Genomic DNA, 25,905 nt, shown 5'->3' with positions numbered 1-25,905 from the left:
TTCCATCCAAAACAGTATCCTAAGGCTTTTTGACTTTATGACACAATGCAGTTTCTGCAAAGTGTCTTCACTGTGCTGTGCATTGATTGTGGTTCCACATTTGAGGAAGTCTATGTGCAGAAGGGCCCTACAGTTAAAGAAGAAGGTCATCATGACCTTACCAGAACTTGTGTGAACAGCTTCAGATTTCTTTATCAGAGGAGATGTGGAACATTCCACAGTTGGCTTTGCTATTTGTATTTGACTACCACAGCTGTTCCATTAGTCATTTCATAGTAACTTCCACCATACAAAAAATAAGTGGTCATCAAATTGTGTCGTAATAATTTCAAAATTTGAGGGGAGGAATGAGCATCCAGTAATTTTAATGTGTCTTCCACTGGTACCACTGTAAAAAGGGAGACCATGTTGAGGTTGACCATAACTTCACTTGGCTTTCTCCTCCACACATCTTATAATATCAACAAATATTTATGAGTTCTTAACATTGTGTCTGCAGTAACTGACTATAGGTGCCAATAGTTTACTTAAGTGCTTGTTCAGCTAGTACGTTGGAGAGCCAATATCACTAACTTCCTGCTAAGTGCCAAAATGGGATCCCATGTGAGAATTCAGTATGTGGATCACCAGTTTTATGATCGTCAGACTTAGTCTTGATGACAATGATGGAGGCAATCATTGAAAGCTTCAGAGTTTATCCAAATTTGACATGGCAATTAAAATAAGAACTTTTTACCCATATGATACTTTTCAATATCACACCTGACATTTATATGAAGGGTAAAGTATACACTGCTGTAGTGAAACTAATGGACCTTTTTAATTCTTTGTTTCAGAGACACAAACACATTCACTGTGTCAGTTAACGTGGAACCAAGAAGCAAACTTAGTTTCAACATAACATATGAAGAGCTGCTAAGTCGTAAGCTCTCTTTGTACAAACATGTTATATCATTGGACCCAGGACAGGTAATTGAAAGCCATCTAATTTAAATCTTAACCTCACCAGAAACTGATAGAGTAAACATTTTAAGATTGCAGAGGCTTTCACAATAAATTTATTTATTTATTTGTCCATATAAATCTCTTTTTAAGTACATATATTGTACACAGGATATTGGACAGAAAACATTTTTTGGCTACTGGATTTTCAAATATCAAACATAAATTTTATAAATTTTTATGACAAATTGGATCTATACAGTTAATAATTACAAATTTTTGAAATACTGTATATTTATAACTTATTTCTACAATTAAAGATACAAATTACATTTTTTCTTGCATAAGTTACTGTGGGACTGAATAGTAGCAGTTTTTCAGAAGGTAGGATGTCACAGACTTTTTAAAGCTTTGTAGTTCAGTAAGAGATTTTATATGTCTTGGTAATCTGTTGTAAAGTTTTGTTCCTGCATGATATACACCTTTTTGGCATAATGTGGTGTTACAATGATTGACGTGTATGTTACTGTCTGACCTGGTACTGTAATCATGGACACTTTTGTTTTGAGGAAAAAGGTTTTCTTTTCTCAGTATGCTTTTTTTGACATGCGTGACTATTGCCAGTATATAAATGCAGGGAAGGGGTAGGATCTTTAGATCTTTAAAGAAAGGTTTGCATGATTTTCTGCTGCTCACTTGTTTCATTATTCTTATAATTGCCTTTTGTTTCCTGAAAACTGTTATGGCCTGATGTACATTTCCCCAGAAAATGATACCGTACTTCAGTATTGAATGTACACGAGCAAAGTATACAGCCCTAATTGTTTCTGCACTAGTACTGTTGCAGAGAATTCTTACCACATAGCTCATTTTTGCTAGTTTTGAATTTAGGGCTGTGATATGAGTGTTCCATTTAAGATTTTCCTGGATATGAATCCCGAGAAATTTAGTTTCATTGACAGAACTAATGTTTTGGTTATCCATACATATTACAGGTTGTGCCGGATTTTTATTTTGATCAGTGTGGAAATTCATTAGTACAGTTTTTTGGGGATTAACTATTAGCCTGTTTCTGGTAAACCATTCAGACACTCCTTTTGTAATATCTTTTGCAGATGCAGTAAGATTTTCTTCATTATTCCCTTCAATCAATAGACTGGTGTCATCTGCAAACAGTACTGGTTCAGAATCCCTAACGTGTGATGGGAAATCATTAATGTAGACCAAAAAAAGAAAGGGACCTAAAATGGAGCCCTGTGGAACACCATGAGTTAGTCCACATGGTTCTGAAACGTGTACCTGGAGTTCATTTCCTTCTGTGTACTTAATTTCAGTTACCTGAGAACTATATTCCAAATATGATTTGATCCACTGATTTGGCACACCTCTTACACCATACCATTCGAGCTTCCTCAGGAGTATAGAATGAGCAATCACATCAAAAGCTTTTGTTAGGTCCAAGAATAAACCTGAGATATTTCTGTGGTTGTCCACTGCATTTACGACATGGTTTATCAGATTGAAAGTGGAGTTTCAATTGATCTCTGTGGTCTGAAGCCATGTTGACACCCAGAAATAATATTATTCTTGTCGAAGAATGTAATTAGTTTTGAAAGGAACACTTTTTCAATAATTTTCGAAAACCCTGACAATAGAGACACAGGCCTATAGTTACCCATACATTGATGATCACCTTTTTTATATAGGGGTATTACTTTTGACATTTTCAGTTGCTGAGGGAAGACACCACATGATAAGGATGAATTGCATATGTCCAATAAAGGTGAAAGTATTTGTCTTGCTGTTATTTTTATAATATAATCTGGAATATCATCAATACCAGTTGAGTACTTACTCTTCAGTGAATTAATGGTATTTAGGAGCTCTGTTGGGCTTACTGGACTGAGGAACATGGATATATTATTTATTTCAATAGATGAAAGTTCTTTCCATGTTGTATTAGGTGGATTTCCAAATTTTTCCTTCACTAATTTCCCAGCAACAGTTGCATAGTAAGAATTGAAACTATTTGCAACTTCCCTAGGGTCAGTGACATTATTGCCATCATGTGATATCACAATATTTTTGTGAGTTGTCTTCTTCCCAGTAAGATCCTGCACAGCTTTCCACATGGACTTAGTTTTATTGGATGACTTCATAATATATTTGTCGTTTTCCTTAATTTTTGCCTCCTTTATGATGCGTTTCAAAACTAGCTTGTATTTTTTGAAATAATTAATAAATTCTGGACTGCTGTTAGTTTTTGACTGCAGAAAAAGTTCCCGCTTCCTTTTACAAGATACTCTGATGCCTGATGTAATCCAGTTTCTGAATCCATCTGTGCTCTTGGAAATAACTTTCCTTTGTGGAAAAGCTATGTCAAAGTTATGCTTGAATATGTTCAAAAAATGTTCCATCTTTTCGTTAGTATTAGAGGTATCATATACTTCTCTCCAAGATTGTTCACTGATTAGGTACTGGAAGCATTCAATATTTTTCCCACTATAAATCCTTTTATGGATAACATTTTCTATACTGGTCGAAGTGTGATTTACAGGTATGGTCAGTAATTGTGAAAGGTGGTCACTATAGCCGGTATCAAAGTTTTCTGATGTACACTTGTCCATGTTTACACATACCTGATCAAGGAGAGTGACACTAGTTTTAGTTACATGTGTTGGAGAGCTAACAGTAAGACAAAGATTGTAGGCTTTTACAATATTTAAAAACGTTTCCCTGTGAGGGCTATGGCTCAGAAAGTCAATATTAAAATCACCACATAGTACCACTGTTTTCCCAGTTGTCTTAAGTTTGCTTAAAGCAAGGTCCAATTTTTTGAAAAAAACACTTATGTTGCTAACAGGAGATCTATACACACATAAAATAATAGTGTTTTCAGACATTAACTCTACAGCTGAGATTTCAAAGTCTCTTTCACAACCAAGTTTGCAAACAGATGTTATACTCTTATAATCTACATTTTCTTTTACATATATACAAGTTCCCCCATGTTTTGATTCCATTATACAAAAGCAGTTTGCAAGGTTAAAATGTAATATTTTTAAGTACTGAAAATACTCATTTTGTAACCAATGCTCACAAAAACATAACACTGAAACATCTTTCCATTCACTATTGAGGAGTATATTTATTTCATCAACTTTGTTTGTTAATGACTGTACATTCTGGTGTACAATTTTCAGTTTATATTTGCAATTTAATTCTGCATCACATTTATTTGTGATACAGTCTACTTCCCTAAAAAATGCCTTTCACCCTTTTTATAAGACATTGCATCTTTCTTTATGACCCATTTGTCCAAAGTACTTTGGACTGCTTCTATATTAGGCCTATTGTGATTCCAATTTGCTAGATGACAGATTTCTTCAACCAAAAATTGTTTCCCAATGTGATTTAAATGAAGGCCATGGCTGGTGTGCATGGACCTGTCTAACGTGCTTACATTTATTAAGTTCACGTACAGAAACTTTTTGCATACAGTATCTATCTCTTTGTTTACTCTTTCTATTAACTTATTTACACATGACCAAGGAGGAAGGTCGTATCTGTGTGGTTGATTTACAACAGCTACATTTGTGTTGCCTAATTTGGGTAGCACACTTTCAAGAACAGTGATGAGTTCACTACCTTTATCTCTGGCAACATCATTCGCACCTGCAAAAATTACGACACAGTCTTTTGGGTTAAGGTTTTCACACGATTTTACCACTGTTTTTGTCACTTCTGCAATGCCTGCTCCTGGTTTGACAAAGGCTTGGACACTTGCGTTAGTTTGTGTATCTGCTACCTTTTCTGCTATCTGACGTCCATGATTATCGGCAAAAATCAACACTTTTTGTTCTTTTTTGCACACTTGAGGCCAGTCGACTGATTTTTTAATCATATTTCTTTGTTTAGGATGTGACATGCGCGAAAAATTTACAGTGGACGGCTGTTGTTGTTTGTAATTATTATCTGGACTCATATGTTCCTGATTGACATTGTTTGTGGAATCACGTTTGTCATTATAACTATTTGATGCACTTACTTTATTATTTCCAAGTTTTGTACTGGTTTCCACAGTAGTTCTTCCTTTGATTACATCACTCGTAGCTGATATTTCTTCCAGGTTCAGACCATGCTCTGTTTGTTGAGTTTTACAGCCAAGATGTTGCAGCTGTTTCTCCAATAAGGCTACAGTCCTTTTAAGTTCACTGATTTCACTGTTTTTTGCAGTTAAAACGAGACGAAAATCATCGCAATGTTTACATGTCGATGTCACTGAATTTGCATTTGCTACGGTTTTTTCACTAGATTTTGATCTTGTAATGATTTCGTTTGCGTTTTTTGCTTTAACTTCGCAGCAGTAACATTTTCCAGGTCGAACAACGATACTTTTTTTGCACTGAATACATAAAGACTCATTCTTTTTTACATTTTTCGCGGAACTCGATTTTCGTGAACCTTTTTTCACCGCCATCTTGCATACACAATATGTTTCAAAGTCTTTGTGACAAAGATCAATGTGGATAGACCACACAGTGGAGAATAACTTTCATTGGAAACAAACTGTTGGCTGATACTTTCCAGTAACACTAAGTGCCCTTTTGTATTCAATGGCCCTTGAAAAATAAGATTTCACCAAACTAGCAGAGTGTACTAAGCAGGTGGTCAACTTACTACCTACTCCTGTAAAATGATAGAGTGACTGTCAATAAGAAACCATAAGAATGAGTGATATTTTAGATGTGAGTCAGGAACTTCAATTTTGCTTGACCTACCACCTTTCACACAGAGCAGATGTCTGGACAACAGGCAATACACACTGCATACAAACACCACAGAGTGGCTATGCCTACCATCTCTCAGGGGCATAATCAGTCTTAAGTGATGCCTAATGCCACCATGACATATCAGTGAATATTCTGTTTTTAACAAAATTTGTTTCCAATGGCATTTTTTTCAAAGACTTTGAAACACCCTGTATGCAGTGTTAATCAGAGAATGTTCTGCAGAGACCTCTTTAATGCATTTGACATACCAAATGTCAAGGCCAGGTTATCTCGGGTTCTCAGCCAGTTTGTTTCGAAACCATAACACTCTCCTTGTATTTGATTAGTTGCCACTAAGGATGTTTATGTGTTACCTATACCACACATGTATTCTGTCATGTATCACCTGTTACTCCCATATGAGAGAATTACTAGTCAATAGAAAAGAGTTGGGGGCAAAAGCTGCCCAAGACTAAAGGACAAGCAGTCAGAATGACAGACCAGCTCTGATTAGACTGAAGAGTTCCTAGCTAATAGAGCACATCTTGTTGTTCTTAACTGGCAGAAATCTTCAGATGTAAAAGTAGGTGTGCATGTACTGCAAGGAAATATTATAGGAAAAATACTCTGTGCAATATATGAAAATGACATAGTGAATAAGGTTAGAAGCCCTATGAGTCTGTGGATGATGCTCAAGTTGGGAAGAGACATGGATTTTGAGAAGTAGAATGTAATGGATCATTACTGATAGTCATAGTAATACTTTTATACACTTTATTTGATACTCAGCAGCCCAACATAAATACAACAGTGTTGAACAGTTACATGGTGCTCTACCACATTGCTGTTAGTGCTCATAATTTTTAATGAGTTTAATTTGATAACTTACTAGGTGCACTAAAATTTGTTCATGCAGACTGCATACTGAATTACTAAACCTCACTTCAAATTGTATGTGCACAAATGCAATCACATTAAATTAGCAACCTTCAGAAACATAAAAATATTTTCATAAAACAATGTATTAAACTTATTTATCCAACTTTAAAAAAATGCAGGTTGAAATTGTCTTAAAACAGATGAGCTTAATACAAAAACATTTACTGTTACTATGCTGAAGACTGTTCAATAAAGACGTTTGTTATTAACAGGATTATGCTCAATGACAGTTTTCATAAACATATGCAATTTGCCTTTAGCCTTAACCCATACAACAAGAAATTAAGCTGATTTCTTAACATCTACACTCCCTTTTGACAAGTCAGGTTCCTGAGATATCTAATTTCTTCTCTCTCTGGTATTAATGTTAATTAGGTGTATCAGTGAATAAGACCTCAAGTTCGAAGCAGCTTGTCTTACTACCAGTTTCAATTATTATTACGTACATGTTTCCATAGAAGTGTAATCTGTCCACCAATTCACTAATTCTCTGGTGGATAAGTTACACTTGTATGGAAACATGTCCACAATGCAATTCAGTTATGTTGTCAAACATAATTACTTCCAACTGTTGTCACATAACATTGATACTCTTGCTTTAAATCTTCACAATGCCTTTTGAAGATTACTATAGTTAATGTACAATTTACTTATGAAACATAGTCAATCACCGTAGCTTTAGCTTTAAATATTCACAATGCCTTTTGAAGATGTCCAAGGTTAACTTACCATTTGCTTATGTAACATAGTCAATCACCAGCCCCAATGTTCACCTTTCATGATGGATACATTCATGCATTCTAAATCCATGCACCACAATCTCAGCCTCTGGAACAGCTACCGACAGACAAGGCTCCCATCACACTACTGCCTGTGTGTGCAGAGGGACTGCTAGTCTCACAGCAGCACACTCTCTGTTGCTGACCACAGCTGCTTGCAGAGCTTTACTTCTTTCTCACTATCTGTCTCTACCTACTCTGTGATTGTCTTCTCTCTCTTACCATTTGCAGCAATTATACTGTATATAAGCACCACATAGTTCATGTCTTTAATAACAGCTGAATGATATGTTGACAAAAACTTAGTGTAATCTATAATGTGACATAGGTCAATGCTGATGTATATAGAGAAGTCACAACACCATAAAACAGTAGTGAAATGTATGAAAATCTGCAAAGAACTGACACTTGGTGGAGAGATTGCTAGTTGACTCTGAACACAAAGAAATGTATCATGTTGCAGGTAAATAGGCATAAAGATACAGTGTTATTAGATTACATAATGGACAAAGAATAACTCAAAACAGAACATCCAATAAATATTTACTCTTAATTCTGGAAACTTTACCCAAGAGGACTCACTGAGGAAAAGAAAAGATCCAAAGAAGAGAAGTGTGTTTATCGTGGATTCATTTAGTAAGTACAAAAGGGTCACAAAGAGGTTATCCACCTTCAGTGGGAGACATGTTGCATTACAGTTTGGTTTACTGTTAAAGTTCTGAGAGCATTAATTCCTAGAATACTCAAGCAATATATTTATCCCTTTGCCATATATCTCGTGTACTATCATTTCCTGAAAAACTCATTTTGATATCTCGAATGAGGCATGATTTAAAAGAGGTGTCACATCAAACATAATGAGGTACCTTGAACAAAACAGCCTCCTTAATGCCAAACAACATGGATTCTGAAAACATTGATCATGTGAAATCCAGCTTAAACTTTTCTCACAGGACATACGGAAAGGTTTGGATCAAGGCAGCCAGGTAGATGATTTCCAAAAGTGTTTGATGCAGTGCCACACCTATGCTTATCACCAAAAGTATGATCATATGGCATATAAAGTGAAATTTGTGACTGGATTGAGGACTTTTTGGTAGGGAGGATACAGAGTGTTACCTTGGATGGAAAGTTATCATCAGATGTAGAAGTAATTTCAGGTGTGCCCCAGGGAAGTGTGTTAGGACCCTTGCTGCTCCTGTTGTATATCAATGACTTTGTATACAATATTAACAGTAACCTCAGACTTTTTGTAGATGATGCAGTTATCTGTGATGAAGCACTGTCTGAAAGAAGCTGCATAAATATTCAGTCAGATCTTGATAAGATTTCAAAGTGGTGCAAAGACAGGAAGATTGCTTTAATTGTTCAGAAATGTAAAATTGTGCACTTCACAAAAAGAAAAAAATGTAGTATCTTATGACTATAATATCAGTGAGTCACTGTTGGAATCAGCCAATTCTTACAAATACCTCAAATACCTGGGTGTAACACTTTGTAGGGATGTGAAATGGAATGATCACATAGGCTCAGTCATGGGTAAAACAGGTGGTAGGCTTCAGTTTATTGGTAGAATACTAGGGAAGCACAATCAGTCTACAAAGGAGATTGCTTACAAATCACTCGTGTGGCCGATTCTAGAATATTACTAAAGTGTGTTGGACCCGTACCAAAGAGGACTAACGGGGGATATTGAACATAAGCAGAGAAGGGCAGCACCAATGTTCACAGGTTTGTCTGATCTGTGGCAGAGTGCCATAGAGACTCTAAAAGAACTGAACTGGAATACTCTTGAAGATAGTCGTGATCTGTCCTGAGAAAGTCTATTAACAAGGTTTCAAGAACCAGCTTCAAGTGATGATTCTATGAATATATTACAACCATCTATGTATTGCTCACACAGGGATCATGAGGATAAGATCAGAATAATTACTGCAGGCACAGAGGCATTTGAACAATCATTCTTCCCATGCCCCATACATGAATGGAACAGGAAGAAACTCTAATAACTGGTACAATGGGATGTACCCTCTGCCACACACCTCATGGTGGTTTGTAGGTTATAGATGTAGATGTAGATGAAGATGTAGGAATCACCATGCTTTGTGTTAATGTTATACAAAATACTGGACGCTGTATTCCTCGTACGATTTAGGCTGTTAATTTCTGTCTTAACAAATTCTAGCGTTTCTCTTTTTCCCAATGTTCTGAATTACTTTTCTGCATCATGTTTTAAGAACTACCTTTTCTTCTTTTCTTCCAAAATAAAGGAGTTTACCTTCTGAAAGTCTGATAGTCTTTTGGCTTTGAAAGTGATGCTTTCTATTTTCTGCTGCTTTTTAAACTAGTATGTCATATCTACCTTGTGTCTGGTCTCCTGTATGTCTTATGTAGACTGACATGTTTAGTACAGCATTGTCAAATATGAAACTCTTGATGTTGTTTTTACAGACTGTTCGAGACCTCAGTGTAAACATACAGCTCAATGAAGCTAGATCTATAGTGAATGAAAGTGTAACTGCATATGGCACTTACTTCAGTAACTGCTGTGGAGATCACAACATTCGTGGTACAAGTAAGTCATCTGCTAGAAAATTAACTTTTGTATTCATACGTAAAATACGGCAAAGAGTACCATTACCTATAGAGGATTGGTTTGTGACGTACAGAAACACATAATAGAAAATAGCTAACATTGGCATTTGAGCTCTTGTTCTTTTTCTAGTAGCAGTATACATTTTCACACAGACATCCAAGCATTCATACAGTGTGGGCATTTGGTTACCTGTGTGGTTGTGTGTACTACAGTAAAAAAGCATGAAATTGAAAGCTAGTCAGATAATTTCTAGTATGTGCACCATGTACCATTCTTCTTTTCATAAGTGGTTGCTTGTTTTATTTACATAATTTTCCATCCAGGAATTTCCACAATTGTTGAACTTTTGTATTATGTACATACAAGAGCTCCTTATTCAATCAGCAGTTCTTCTGAATAGTAGAATATCTTTCCAGATATGACTACGTTTTTTCCTGTTTCTAAATGACTGCTGATCTGGCACACTATTCTCTTTACATCGCACATGCTATAATACATAATTATATACAGGTTAGTCTATTGATTGTGACCGGGCAAAATGTCTCATGAAATAAGTGTCAAACGAAAAAACTGCAATGGGCGAAACTTGTCTAGCTTGAAAGGGAAACCAGATGGCACTATGGTTGGCCCGCTAGATGGTGCTGCCATCGATTAAACGCATATCAACTGCATTTTTTAAAAAATAGGAACCCCCATTTTTTATTACATATTTGTGTTGTACATAAGGAAATATGAATGTTTTAGTTAGACCACTTTTTTTTGTTTTTTGATAGATGGTGCTGTAATAGTCACAAACACATGGCTCACAATTTTAGATGAACAGTTGGTAACAGGCAGGTTTTTTAAATTAAAATACAGAACATAGGTACGTTTGAACATTTTATTTCAGTTGTTCCAATGTGATACATGAACCTTTGTGAACTTACCATTTCTGAGAATGCATGCTGTTACAGCATGATTGCCTGAAAATACCGCATTAATGCAATAAATGCTCAAAATTATGTCCATCAACCTCAATGCATTTGGCAATACGTGTAACGACATTCCTCTCAACAGTGAGTAGTTTGCCTTCCGTAATGTTCGCACATGCATTGACAATGGGCTGACACATATTGTCAGGCATTGTTGGTGGATCACGATATCAAATATCCTTCAACTTTCCCCACAGAAAGAAATCCAGGGACGTCAGATCCGGTGAACATGCGGGCCATGGTATAGTGCTTCGATGACCAAACCACCTGTCATGAAATATGCTATTCAATACTGCTTCAACCACACGCGAGCTATGTGCTTGACATCCATCGTGTTGGAAGTACATCACCATTCTGTCATGCAGTGAAACATCTTGTAGTAACATCGGTAGAACATTATGTAGGAAATCAGCATACATTGCACCATTTAGATTGCCATTGATAAAATGGGGGCCAATAATCCTTCCACCCATAATGCCACACCATACATTAACCCGCCAAGGTCCACTTGTCACAGCCATCGTGGATTTTCCATTGCCCAATAGTGCATATTATGCTGGTTTATGTTATCGCTGTTGATGAATGATGCTTCACCACTAAATAGAGCGCGTTTGAAAAATCTGTCATCGTCCCATAATTTCTCTTGTGCCCAGTGGTAGAACTGTACACGAAATTCAAAGTAGTTGCCATGCAATTCCTGGTGCATAGAAATATGGTACGGGTGCAATTGATGTTGATGTAGCATTCTCAACACCGACGATTTTGAGATTCCCGATTCTCGCACAATTTGTCTGCTACTGATGTGCAGATTAGTCGTGCCAGCAGCTAAAACACCTACTTGGGCATCATCATTTGTTACGGGTCTTGGTTGACATTTCACATGTGGCTCAACACTTTCTGTTTCCGTAAATGACGTAACTATCCCACGAAAGGTCCAGACACTTGGATGATGTCCAGGATACCGAGCAGCATATATATCACATGCCTGTTGGGCAATTTGATCACAATAGCCATACATTAACATGATATTGACCTTTTCCGCAGTCGGTAAATGGTCCATTTTAACACGCGTAATGTATCATGTAGCAAATACCGTATGCACTGGTGGAATGTTATGTGATACCATGTACATATAAGTTTGTGACTATTACAGCGCCATCTATCACAAAGGGAAAAAAGTGGTCCAACTAAAACATTCATATTTCTTTACGTACTATACGAATATGTAATAAAAAATGGGGGTTCCCATTTAAAAAAACAGAAGTTGATATCTGTTTGACCTATAGCAGCGCCATCTAGTGGGCCAACCCTAGCGCCATCTGGTTTCCGCCTTCAAGCTAGACAAGTTTCGTTCTTTGTAGTTTTTTATTTTGATGCTTATTTCGTGAGATATTTGGCCCAGCCTCTATCAATGGACCACCCTGTATATGTATATAAAAAACAATTGAGAAATATGTCAAATTGTAAGTATACAGAATGGCTGACAATACTTATCTTCAGGAAAAAAGTAATAAGATTAGGCTCTAACATCCCATCAATGAACTGTAATCCTCTCGAATTTGAGTCCAGTATTACCTTCAGAAGAAGAAATTTTAAAAACTGCTAATAGACATTTCTATCTCCCCTCAACCTAATGACAGGTTGGTCCCTCCAAGCCTGTAGTCTGAGTAGCCTGCTTCTCCTTTTTTCTAACCTTCCCCAACCTATTTCCCTTCCTACCCAAGGATGGAGTTAACAGTTCTAAAAGTTAGGGTAGTTTTTTTATATTTTTATATGTGCCTTTCAGCAGTACTTAAAAGTTTGTTCCGTTAAGGTAAGTAATTGTCAGTCCTTCTGTTTCTTTGTAATTTTATAGTAATCTATAATTTTTCAGTCTCACATTATTTCACAATATTAATTATTGCAATCACTCTGCAACCAACATCTATAGAATATTCCATCAGTAATTGGAAGAATGTAGACATATCAAAGTGGAAGTACATTGTATTGATGTTGCAAAGCAATATTTATTTTATAGTTCATTCTGACCTGGCTTTTGGCTGTCTAGGCCATCCTCAGGCAGCTTAAGACCAAATAGATAGTTCACACAACACAAGCAACAACTTTTAGCTGCACAATGATTGTTTTTTCAAAGATATGTGACCTTTCACAACTACATATCTATGGCATACAAAAGACACAAGCTTAATGAAATACACAAAGAAGCTATGAACAAATAGACTTTATGTTACATAACACTAAAAGATTAAAATTACAAGTATGTACAGGCCAAATCAGCACACAAATGAATACTGTCACAGACTACTATGTTACATGGACAAAATAACTGGTGCAAGTGATAAACAAACTAGAAAGGGGGCAGCAGAGGGGAGGAAGGAGTCAATGGAATGTGAGTAGGAAACAGGTGCACTATTTATAACAAGCATATTACCTAATGGCGAGAAAAATATTAACTGGCTGTAGCTACTCTAGGAAGGGTGAATAATGAAAATGTATTTGATCATTAAGGATAAAGTCAGGATTCTATGCTTGGTGTTTATTGGTAGCCAGAATTTCAAGTAATGTTATCTTTCTGTCTTTCTTTGCTATGTGAAACAAAGAATATTAAAGTTTAACATCCTATCAACATCGAAGTCATTAGAGATGCCATACAAGCTCAGATTAGGGAGGGACTGGGAGGGAAATTAGCTGTGCCTCTTCAAAGGAACCACCCTGATATTTGCCTAAATTGACTTAGGGAAATCATGGAAAACTTAAACCTGGGTGACCAGATGAGCATTTGAACTGTCATCCTCCTGAATGTGAGTCCAGTGTTTGCTCTACTGACAGTAAATTTAATATCATAAGAAAACATGTCCAGAAAAGGTGTAATATTTATTTTTTAGTTTCCAATCTTTCTTGATAAAAACTTTCTAATGCCAAGATCACATGAATATTTCCTTACTCAGAACGACAGGTTTCAACAAACCTTGGTGTCATCTTCTGGTCTTAAAAAATACTTTTGTTATGAAACATGTTCATTTTAAGTTGAACCTCACACCAGGTTGTAATGTGGATAAAAAACAGCACATTATAAAAGATTTGTCATAACCAAAATATTTAAAAACATAAAGCACCTTGTGCAATTGGCCATGTCCATACATATACCACCCACAGATGATTGTTACATCACAAAAACACAGTACACTGTAACACTTCCGTTTACATAAGCTGGACGTATTCTAAACATCCAATGTTTAGAATGCATCCAACTTATGCAAACAGACATGCTACAGTGTACTGTGTTTTTGTGATGTTTGTCAAAAACGGTTGTTTTAAATAAAGAAACATTTATGCAATCTTGGTGTTAGAAAGTTTTTAGCAAGTAAAACAGATCACTCCTTCTGTCTTCTCAAAATGAAAAAATTCAGTCCTGATTGATCTATACATAATTTGACACCTAAACTGCAGGAAATCCTGTAAATTCCACTGTGCTCTATAGCTGGAAGCTTGCATTTACTGTTGAACAGAATGTTGGCAACAGTATTCCTAGTACAGAAAACAGGTACATATTTCCCAGAATCTAGCTTGCAGGGAAGTACATGCGAAGTCCTAGCTATATGTAGCATAGGGGCACAGTTGTTGTCAGTGTGACTTAGTGCCATCTGCAAAGGATACAAAAGAGTTGTTATCCTCTCTCTCTTCTTTCTACAAAGCATATCATCAATAGTACTATAAATATTACAGTATGCAGTTTCTTTAATTACTTTTAATTCATGACAATCAATGAAGCTAATGGAATACTTTAACCAAATCTTCTGATTTATGCACAAAATACATTTGACTCATAATTAATCCTCTGATTCAGGAGAGAAGAATCCAATAACTGTAACAAAGCGTAACTCAGGGAAGTCGCTGCTTGTAAACTTCTCTCCAACTATGAAGCAGCAGCAGTTGGCACTGAGAAGAAAGGATGACTTGTCTCATCAGGTGGTGTTCACATATGATGTTGACAGAAAATCACGACCAGAGGGTGAAGTATTGGTTAGTTATGTGCTAAAACAGAGTGATGTGTATTGTTCCAGTAATCATGAACAAATGCTGCACAACAAAATTTTTTTTTCAGTTAATGGATGGGTATTTTGTACATTTCTTTGTTCCAAGAGAACTCCCAGTGTTACCCAAACATGTTATATTTGTTCTTGATACAAGTGGATCAATGTGGGGGACTAAAATATCTCAACTTAAAGATGCTATGTCAGTGATATTGGATGATCTAAGTGAAAAAGACTACTTCAGCATCATCCAGTTCAACACAGGTGTGGAGGTGAGCTATTAAATTGCTTTTTATTCATATATTTTAGCTGGATTGATAGTCTGTGCATTCCTCAATATATTAATTTCTGCCAAATTAACTTAAGTTACTTTTCTACCTGTAGTATTCACACAACCACAATTTTAAAGATTTAGCTTGTGAAAAAAAGACACAAAAGAAAATTCAGAATTCAGCAAACATATCTATAGACTAACTTGAGGTTTCAGTTCTACTTGCTTCTTCCACACAACATCATAAACTCAATACATTACAATTGTGGTCATCAATCTAAAGTTGATGGTGATTGGATGTTAAACCATAATATTCGTTCCTTCCAGTCTAAAGATAATCTTACTGGGTTTGTAGAATATTATTTCTTATAAAAGGAGCATTAGTAAAAGCTTGCTGATTAGTGCACTTTGAATGTACAACTGCTGGATAGAGAAAAAAATGGACTGTTCGTAAACTGATGACCATTTATTTTTGAAAGAAAGGATATCATAGAGTAATTGCTTAGCCGTAGCCTAGGTATTGTTTCCAGAGTGAAACCCTCACTCTGTAGGAAGTGTGCACGGTTTTGAAACTTCTTAACAGAATCCAACAATGTGTCAAGCAATCAGAGAAAAAAAACCTCATAAATTGCTCAAAAAATGGCAGAACTATAACTGGGATCTATTATCCTCATTGTGGAACCATCTGAAACAGAAACTGAATGAAAAACAAGAAACTGCCATATAAAGAGATGCTCTTTCACCAAGGCAAAACACTGTCCAACACCACAGCAGCTATAATAGCAAATGTGCATTTATTTAGTCTCAGAGTAGTTCTTTATCCACTATTTTCTTCAATAAGGTCAAAATAACTAATTCTATTCTCCATCCTGAAAATTTGTTTTGTAGAGAACAACTTTGCTTCAAGTGAGAAAGGCATCATTATTGTCCATGAGAATTTTGACAAAATCTAAATATGGTTATTTGCTTTTTAGGACACTTATCAAACAATCCTGATGGCTGCATGCTCTCTAGTTTTAATGTACTCAGAGGTATTTTTTAAAAATATTTTCTGATATATATTAGTCAGTGAAATACGTATTTACTCATACACTGATGACTCCTGGCAATACTGCTGTAAGATTTTCACTTTTTAATTGTCTTCTTAATAACTCATACGTATTTACTCATACACTGATGACTCCTGGCAATACTGCTGTAAGATTTTCACTTTGTAATTGTCTTCTTAATACCTCCTTCTAATTCAGGGGTCAATTCTTATTTAAAAACTGGTAGCCCATAATAAAACAAAATAAATAAACAAAAGAATAAATAAAATGAATAAAAAACCTGGTTTTTAAATGTAGTTGCATGCATTATTATGACCAAACATTATATTTTCATTAATGTTAACACTAATCATACATACATATCCTGTAAACTGACTCTTTCCATAAAATTTCAAAAAAATAATCGTTCAGATGATCTACGGAACATGTCATTAACCTACTAACTAACTGAATGGCACCAGGATTCATATTTAGGAGGATTATGGTTCAGTTCCCTATCTGGCTCTTCAGATTTTGTTTTTCTTTGATTACTGTAAATACTAGTATGGTTCCTTTAAAAGGACATGCTCCATTTCCTTCCACATCCTTCCCAAATTCAAGCTTCTGCTCTGTCTCTAATAATATCATCACTGACTGTATGTTAAACCTTAACTTTCTTTTTTCTTCCTCCTTCAAATGGCACCCAGGAGTCGCCAAGCTCTAGGTTCCTGCTAATGAACAGACCATCACCACCACTATCATCATCATTATCATCATCATCTTATCCCTGCATGCCTGTCCCAGTCCATCAGAGAAACTCTGCCTTGGTCTTCCCACACATATTTGCCTATTGGTTGGTATTCAGTAGCTTGTTTTGGTAAGTGTTCATTGCAAAGGATGGGAACAAGACATTTTTGTCTACAGTCTTCAATATTTTTCTTGTACTGAAAGGGTTTCAATTCTCTTCTGATATTCTGGTGGGCAAGTATTTTATGCCATCAACTCTGCTTCCCCTGCCAGCAAAATATAGACAGTTACAGGCCTTTCACCACTGGGACTTGAATCAGCCACCTCAGAGTTGAGCACCACGACTCAAGCATGTTTTAATCAACTTGGTTATGAAACTGGGGAAAAATGTAATTAACAAACTAGCTGCTCATAGGAAAATGCAAATAGTCAATGTACAATGTGAATATGTTCACAATTAAGAGCAAAGTGCATGACCGTCAATAGCGACTGAATATTCACCATCATAATGAAGTGAGAGTTTCTGTCACTATATAGCTATCATCCCAGATGTGGTGCAGATATACAAAAACTTCCCTCACACAGTGATTACTGTTACAACAACAGAAGCACTTACATATGAATGTGATAGAAAGTACATACAGCATAATATGAACTGTAATGTTCTTAATATACATAGATGATATGTCAGATGGTGTCTTCAGTACTATCACATTGTTCACTGATGATGATGATACCTACAGGAAAATATCACTTAATCTAATAAATGGCAGCTCTATGGATAAATTTAAGATAACACTTGCAGCAAACAGAAAGAATTGTATTCAGTTGTGGCATCAGAGGTGAGCGTCTGAAGCACATCACTTCATTTCAGTATTGAGTAGTAGTACATTGTTAGCAAAATAAAACTGGTCTGGAAAATTTTTATAAGACTGATGCAAAATTGACCCTTGTTAATGAACAGAAGAACTACCCCTCACAGAAAATGGTAGAAACTGTGATTTTGATTCTCCAGTCATTTGCTGTCACATCTCAGTACATACACGTATCTCACATTATCTGTCCTGAGTATTTGGCAGTGTCTTTGCATTTGAGTAAGTGAGGGGAGCAGACATGTGTAGTGACCATTTGAATGCAACACACTTGGTACTTATGGCGAAACATCAGGTGTTCTTTGCCAAGTGTTATGTGAAGCGCAATTCATGGAAAATATGCGCAGAACAGTTCGCACAACAGTTTAAGATTGGTATAGTTTGGCAAAACATCCTGCAAAGTATGTAATTCCCAACTTTGTGGCAAAAATGGTCCGAAAGGAACTCTGTAGCAAATAAAAACTGTAACTATCCGAAAAAAAATTTGAACACCAGAAAACATTGCTCAAGGGAAAAAAATCTTGGAACAAAGTCTGACAAAATCTCGACACCATTTCTCTATTCCAGTGAAAATTAAGAGACTGTCAAATCAAAATGTTACCAAATTGGAGCCTACATATGATTCCTTACAAATTTTCATGTGTATTGTTCTTCTGGTAGCTTTTGAGTGAAGTTGAATCAGGACTTTTCGATCTTCAGTTTTTCATTTGTTCGGGGGATGCCTGCTTCAGCTTGACATGATACATGAATTCTAAAAAAAAACTGGTGTTCAGTGCGCAATGACTGGTGTCCACATTGTAACACTATTCTTTCACCAAATTTTTGATGCTAACGAGTATGTTCAGACATTTTCAGTTCATATGTGGATTAGCTCACAGAAAATGAACAACGGTATGGATATTGCAAGAAAGGTGGAGCAACAGCACAAACCATCTTGACAACCTTGTTGTGAGTGCATGAGGCATTGTCTGAGAAGAGCAAAATCAGTAGAAACAAGAAATAATCCTTACGCAATGGAAGAACTACACTAGAACAATGAAAACTACTGTTGCTATCCATCAGTCAAAGCTGCTATGTGTATCTTGCAGTTTGATGAATTGAAAACAGCCCTGCATCAGTGTAATGGTTACAATTTCCAGCATATTCCATGATTTTCAGTAACAAGAGTTAATCTTTCATCAGTCTTATTGTAAATATTTTCCAGGCCAGTTTATTTTACCTACACTGTACTAAGAAGTAAGATGAAATGGGGGGGAGGGGGGGGGGGGGAAATGTAAGAATCATTATCTGCAAAGGTGAATGGAAAACCATAATTGATTGTAAGGATTCTGAGTAAGTGAAGCATTTCTGTAATTCTGCAGTATACTGATCCAACATTTAGATTCCTTATGAAGTAAGGGACATGCTGCTAGGATTATACCAGGCTGGTATTGTCCATACAAGAGAGTAACAGAGGTGCTTGTGGAACTAGAGGAACCCCTAGATAAGTCTCTGTTAGTTAAATTTATCAGACTGGTATTCAAGGAAAAAAAAGTGTAATACTTCTGCAGCCTCCATTTCATGTCTTATTCAGCAGTCATGAGAATAAAATAAGAGACATTAAGGGGGATGATGAGGCACATAGGCAGCAATATTTTCCTAGATCATTGCATGGATGGAAAAGGACAGAAAATCATTAATGTTGGTATGAAGTACACTTGGTAGTACACACGGTTCTTAGTACACTAATGGCTATTAAAATTGCTACACCTCGAAGATGACATGCTACAGACGTGAAATTTAACCGACAGGAACAAGATGCTGTAATATGCAAATGATTAGCTTTCTCAGAGCATTCACACAAGGTTGGCGCTGGTGGCGACACCTACAACATTCTGACATGAGGAAAGTTTCCAACCGATTTCTCATACACAAACAGCAGTTGACTGGCATTGACTGGATGAAACATTGTTGTGATGCCTTGTGTAAGGAGGAGAAATGTGTACCATCACATTTCCGACTATGATAAAGGTCGTATTGTAGCCTATCGCGACCTGCAGTTTATCGTATCGCGACATTGCTGCTCGCATTGGTCGAGATCCAATGACTATTAGCAGAATATGGAATCGGTGGGTTCAAGAGGGTAATACGGAACACCGTGCTGGATTCCAATGGACTCGTATCACTAGCAGTCGAGATGACAGGCATCTTATATGCATGGCTGTAACGGATTGTGCAGCCACGTCTCGACCCCCTGAGTCAACAGATGGGGACATTTGCCAGACAACAACCATCTGCACGAACAGTTTGACAACATTTGCAGCAGCATGGTCTATCAGCTCATAGATCATGGCTGTGGTTACCCTTGATGCTGCATCACAGACAGGAGCACATGCGATGGTGTAATCAATGACGAACCTGGTGCATGAATGGCAAAATGTCATTTTTTTTTTTATGAATCAAGGTTCTGTTTACAGCATCATGATGGTTGCATCCGTGTTTGGCAACATCTCAGTGAACGCACATTGGAAGCATGGTTTTGTCATTGCTATACTAGCGTATCACCCGGCATGATGGTATGGGGTGCCATTGGTTACCTCTTGTTCACATTGACAGCACTTTGAACAGTGGGCATCACATTTCAGATGTTTTATGACCCGTGGCTCTACCCTTCATTCGATCCCTGCGAACCCCTACATTTGAGCAGGATAATGCACGACCGCATGTTGCAGGTCCTGTACGGGGCTTTCTGGATACAGAAAATGTTCGACTGCTGCCCTGGCCAGCAGATTCTCCAGATCTCTCACCAATTGAAAACGTCTGGTGAATGGTGGGCGAGCAACTGGCTCATCACAATATGCCAGTCACTACTCTTGATGAACTGTGGTATCGTGTTGAAGCTGCATGGGCAGCTGTACCTGTACACACCATCCAAGCTCAGTTTGACTCAATGCCCTGGCATATCAAGGCCATTATTACAGCCAGAGGTGGTTGTTCTGGGTACTAATTTCTCATCATCTATGCACCCAAATTGTATGAAAATGTAATCACATGCCAGTTCTAGTATAATATATTTGTCCGATGAGTACCCGTTTATCATCTGCGTTTCTTCTTGGTGTAGCAATTTTAATGACCAGTAGTGTAGCTGACATTCCAGTTTGTCATTACATTAGTGCCATTAAACTGCATGAGATGTAATACAGAAATCTTTGTCAGGTCAGTACACAGCACGAGAAAATAAAACAGTGGTACAGCAATTAATATTTGGCTGCTTTCTGGTAACATGTTTGTCTATATTCCAAGACAGTAATTACAAATTCACACTTGTATTACTCATACTGAAATAACTTGTTCATTGAAAAGTAGCAGAAACTAATACTTCCAATACCTTCTTGCTTCTAAACAGGAATGGTCACCTCATCAGCAGGATTCTGTTGGGCTTAGGCCCGAATGTTCTACTTTCAAAGCAACTTCGCTAAATATACAGTTGGCAAAAGATTATGTTAAATCTATGGAAGCCACAGGAGGTAAGTGTAGGTATTACATTACCATCATTGTTTTTATACTTAGTATTACATACTTTTAGGTAGATTTTGGTTAATTACAAATTATTAAAAGTGCTGCTTAGAAGTCTTAAGAGAAACTGGCGGAAAAATCCACTGTTGAGCCTCTCAGAAACTTTGTCTGCAGTTAAGGCAGAATAATAAGTAAAACAGTTTCATAATTATCCCCATCACACTCAGGGCCAGAAGTTCAGTCACTATATTGCAAATACAAATAGAACTTCGACTGCATAGTGGAAATATTTTTACCACAAAGACACTACATACCCTGTCCCTCTCCTCCTTCTCCTGCTCTCTGTTCTTCTTCTCCCCCTCCTCCCACTCTCACTACCCATCTCCTCCTTCCTATGTCACTCTCCTCCTCCCACTCTCTCTATCCATTTCCTCCTACCTCTCTCTTCGTCCATCTCCTTCTCCCCCATCTCTGTCCTCCTCCCCCTCTCATTACACATCTTTTCCTCACCCTCTTGCTATCCATATCCCACTCCCACTCTCTCTGTCTGTCTCCTCTGTCCATGTCCTCCTACCCCCCTCTCTCTGTCCATCTCCTACTTCCCCCTCTCACTATCCCACTCCTTCTCACCCCTCTGACTCTTCATGTCCTTCTCCCCCTTTCTCCATTTATTTCCTTCTTTTTCTTCTTCTCCTCCTCCTCTTCCTCCCCCTCCTCTTCCTTGTCCTCTCCCTTTCTCTCCATCCATCTCCAACTTCAACCACCATTTCTATCCATCTCCTCCTCCTCCTTGTCTCTGTGCCCACCAGGTCACCCCCCAGTATTTCTTTCCAGATGCTGTCATGTGTACCATGTTTGGTTGAAACTGATCCATTGACTTAGGAGGAGATCTGGAATACACACACACATATTCACATACACACACACACACACACACACACACACACACACACACACACACACAGATATAGGAAACATTCCACGTGGGAAAAATATATCTAAAAACAAAGATGATGTGACTTACCAAAAGAAAGCGCTGGCAGGTCGATAGACACACAAACAAACACAAACATACACACAAAATTCAAGCTTTCGCAACCAACGGTTGCTTCGTCAGGAAAGAGGGAAGGAGAGGGAAAGACAAAAGGATGTGGGTTTTAAGGGAGAGGGTAAGGAATCATTCCAATCCCGGGAGCGGAAAGACTCACCTTAGGGGGAAAAAAGGACGGGTATACACTCACACACACACACACACACACACATATCCATCCACACATATACAGACACAAGCAGACATTTTTGACTTCCAGCCTTGCCTCTCAATCCTTCTTAAAAAACCTTAATCCTACTCCCAACATCACCACTGCTGAAGCCCAAGCTATCCGTGATCTGAAGGCTGACCGATCCATTGTCATTCTTCCGGCGGACAAGGGTTCCACTACCGTGGTACTTGATCATCGGGAGTATGTGGCTGAGGGACTGCATCAGCTTTCAGACAACACCACATACAAAGTTTGCCAAGGTAATCCCATTCCTGATGTCCAGGCGGAGCTTCAAAGAATCCTCAGAACCTTAGGCCCCCTACAAATCCTTTCACCTGACTCCATCAACCCCCTGACCCCACCGACACCCCGTACCCCTACCTTCTACCTTCTTCCTAAAATTCGCAAACCCAATCATCCCGGCTGCCTCATTGTAGCTGGTTACCAAGCCCCCACAGAACGTATCTCTGCCTACGTAGATCAACACCTTCAACCCATTACATGCAGTCTCCCATCCTTCATCAAAGACACCAACCACTTTCTCGAACGCCTGGAATCCTTACCCAATCTGTTACCCCCGGAAACCATCCTTGTAACCATTGATGCCACTTCCTTATACACAAATATTCCGCACGTCCAGGGCCTCGTGTGATGGAGCACTTCCTTTCACGCCGATCACCTGCCGCCCTACCTAAAATCTCTTTCCTCATTACCTTAGCCAGCTTCATCCTGACCCACAACTTCTTCACTTTTGAAGGCCATACATACCAGCAATTAAAGGGAACAGCCATGGGTACCAGGATGGCTCCCTCATACGCCAACCTATTCATGGGTCACTTAGAGGAAGCCTTCTTGGTTACCCAGGCCTGCCAACCCAAAGTTTGGTACAGATTTATTGATGACATCTTCATGATCTGGACTCACAGTGAAGAAGAACTCCAGAAATTCCTCTCCAACCTCAACTCCTTTGGTTCCATCAGATTCACCTGATCCTACTCCAAATCCCATGCCACTTTCCTTGACGTTGACCTCCATCTGTCCAGTGGCCAGCTTCACACGTCCGTCCACATCAAACCCACCAACAAGCAACAGTACCTCCATTATGACAGCTGCCACCCATTCCACATCAAACAGTCCCTTCCCTACAGCCTAGGTCTTCATGGCAAATGAATCTGCTCCAGTCCAGAACCCCTGAACCACTACACCAACAACCTGATAACAGCTTTCGCATCCTGCAACTACCCTCCTGACCTGGTACAGAAGCAAATAACCAGAGCCATTCGTAACCTCTTAGTTAATCCCTATGAAATCCCCAAACCATCTTCCCTACCCTCTGGCTCCTACCCTTGTAACCGCCTCCGGTGTAAAACCTGTCCCAAGCACCCTCCCACCATCACCTACTCCAGTCCTGTAACCCGGAAGGTGTACACAATCAAGGGCAGAGCCACGTGTGAAAGCACCCACGTGATTTACCAACTGACCTGCCTACACTGTGATGCATTCTATGTGGGAATGACCAGCAACAAACTGTCCATTCACATGAATGGACACAGGCAGACAGTGTTTGTTGGTAATGAGGATCACCCTGTGGCTAAACATGCCTTGGTGCACCGCCAGCACATCTTGGCACAGTGTTACACCGTCCGGGTTATCTGGATACTTCTCACTAACACCAACCTATCCGAACTCCGGAGATGGGAACTTGCCCTTCAATATATCCTCTCTTCCCGTTATCCACGAGGCCTCAAACTCCGCTAATTTCAAGTTGCCGCCACTCATACCTCACCTGTCATTCAACAACATCTTTGCCTCTGCACTTCCGCCTCGACTGACATCTCTGCCCAAACTCTTTGCCTTTAAATATGTCTGCTTGTGCCTGTATATGTGCGGATGGATATGTGTGTGTGTGCGAATGTATACCCGTCCTTTTTTACCGCTAAGGTGAGTCTTTCCACTCCCGAGATTGGAATGACTCCTTACCCTCTCCCTTAAAACCCACATCCTTTCGTCTTTCCCTCTCCTTCCCTCTTTCCTGATGAAGTAACCGTTGGCTGTGAAAGCTAGAATTTTGTGTGTATGTTTGTGTTTGTCTGAGTGTGTATCGACCTGCCAGCACTTTCGTTTGGTAAGTCACATCATCTTTGTTTTTAGATATATTTTCCCCACATGGAATGTTTCCCCCTATTATATATATATATAAAAAACAAAGATGAGGTGACTTACCGAACAAAAGCGCTGGCAGATCGATAGACACACAAACAAACACAAACATACACACACAATTCAAGCTTTTGCAGCAAACTGTTGCCTCATCAGGAAAGAGGGAAGGAGAGGGGAAGACGAAAGGAAGTGGGTTTTAAGGGAGAGGGTAAGGAATCATTCCAATCCCGGGAGCGGAAAGACTTACCTTAGGGGGAAAAAAGGACAGGTATACACTCGCACACACGCACATATCCATCCACACATACAGACACAAGCAGATATATATATATATATATATATATATATATATATATATATATATATATATATATATATATATATAGAGAGAGAGAGAGAGAGAGAGAGAGAGAGAGAGAGAGAGAGGGAAACATTCCATGTGGGAAAAATATATTTAAAAAACAAAGATGATGTGACTTACCAAACGAAAGCGCCGGCATGTCGATAGACACACAAACAAACACAAACATACACACAAAATTCAAGCTTTCACAACCAACAGTGCTTTGTCAGGAAAGAGGGAAAGATGAAAGGATGTGGGTTTTAAAGGAGAGCGTAAGGAGTCATTCCAATCCCGGGAACGGAAAGACTTACCTTAGGGTGAAAAAAGGACAGGTATACACTCACACACACACACATATCCATCCGCACATACACAGACACAAGCAGACATTTGTAAAGGCAAAGAGTTTGGGCAGAGATGTCAGTCGAGGCGGAAGTACAGAGGCAAAGATGTTGTTGAATGACAGGTGAGTTACGAGCGGCAGCAACTTGAAATTAGCGGAGGTTGAGGCCTGGTGGGTAATGAGAAGACAGGATATACTGAGGGGCAAGTTCCCATCTCCGGAGTTCTGACAGGTTGGTGTTAGTGGGAAGTATCCAGATAACCCAGATGGTGTAACACTGTGCCAAGATGTGCTGACCATGCAACAAGGTATGTTTAGCCACAGGGTGATCCTCATTACCAACAAACACTG

General features: G+C 38.3%; 1 protein-coding gene across 1 annotated transcript in view; it reads left to right on the top strand.

Moving 5' to 3' along the window:
- Positions 1-25,905, top strand: part of LOC124775894 (inter-alpha-trypsin inhibitor heavy chain H4-like) — a 148,114-nt gene that overhangs the window by 91,802 nt on the left and 30,407 nt on the right. Inside the window, exons 4-8 of the mRNA XM_047250732.1 lie at positions 837-969; positions 9,884-10,007; positions 14,847-15,022; positions 15,105-15,305; positions 21,337-21,457. Of these exons, the coding sequence (XP_047106688.1) occupies positions 837-969; positions 9,884-10,007; positions 14,847-15,022; positions 15,105-15,305; positions 21,337-21,457 (755 nt within the window). The remainder of the gene's footprint in view (positions 1-836; positions 970-9,883; positions 10,008-14,846; positions 15,023-15,104; positions 15,306-21,336; positions 21,458-25,905) is intronic.

Source organism: Schistocerca piceifrons, chromosome 1 (assembly GCF_021461385.2).
Source record: "Schistocerca piceifrons isolate TAMUIC-IGC-003096 chromosome 1, iqSchPice1.1, whole genome shotgun sequence".
Classification (NCBI taxonomy): Eukaryota; Metazoa; Arthropoda; class Insecta; order Orthoptera; family Acrididae; genus Schistocerca; species Schistocerca piceifrons.
The sequence above is the reverse complement of the archived record's forward strand: the minus strand, read 5'-3'. Positions and strand labels throughout refer to the sequence as shown.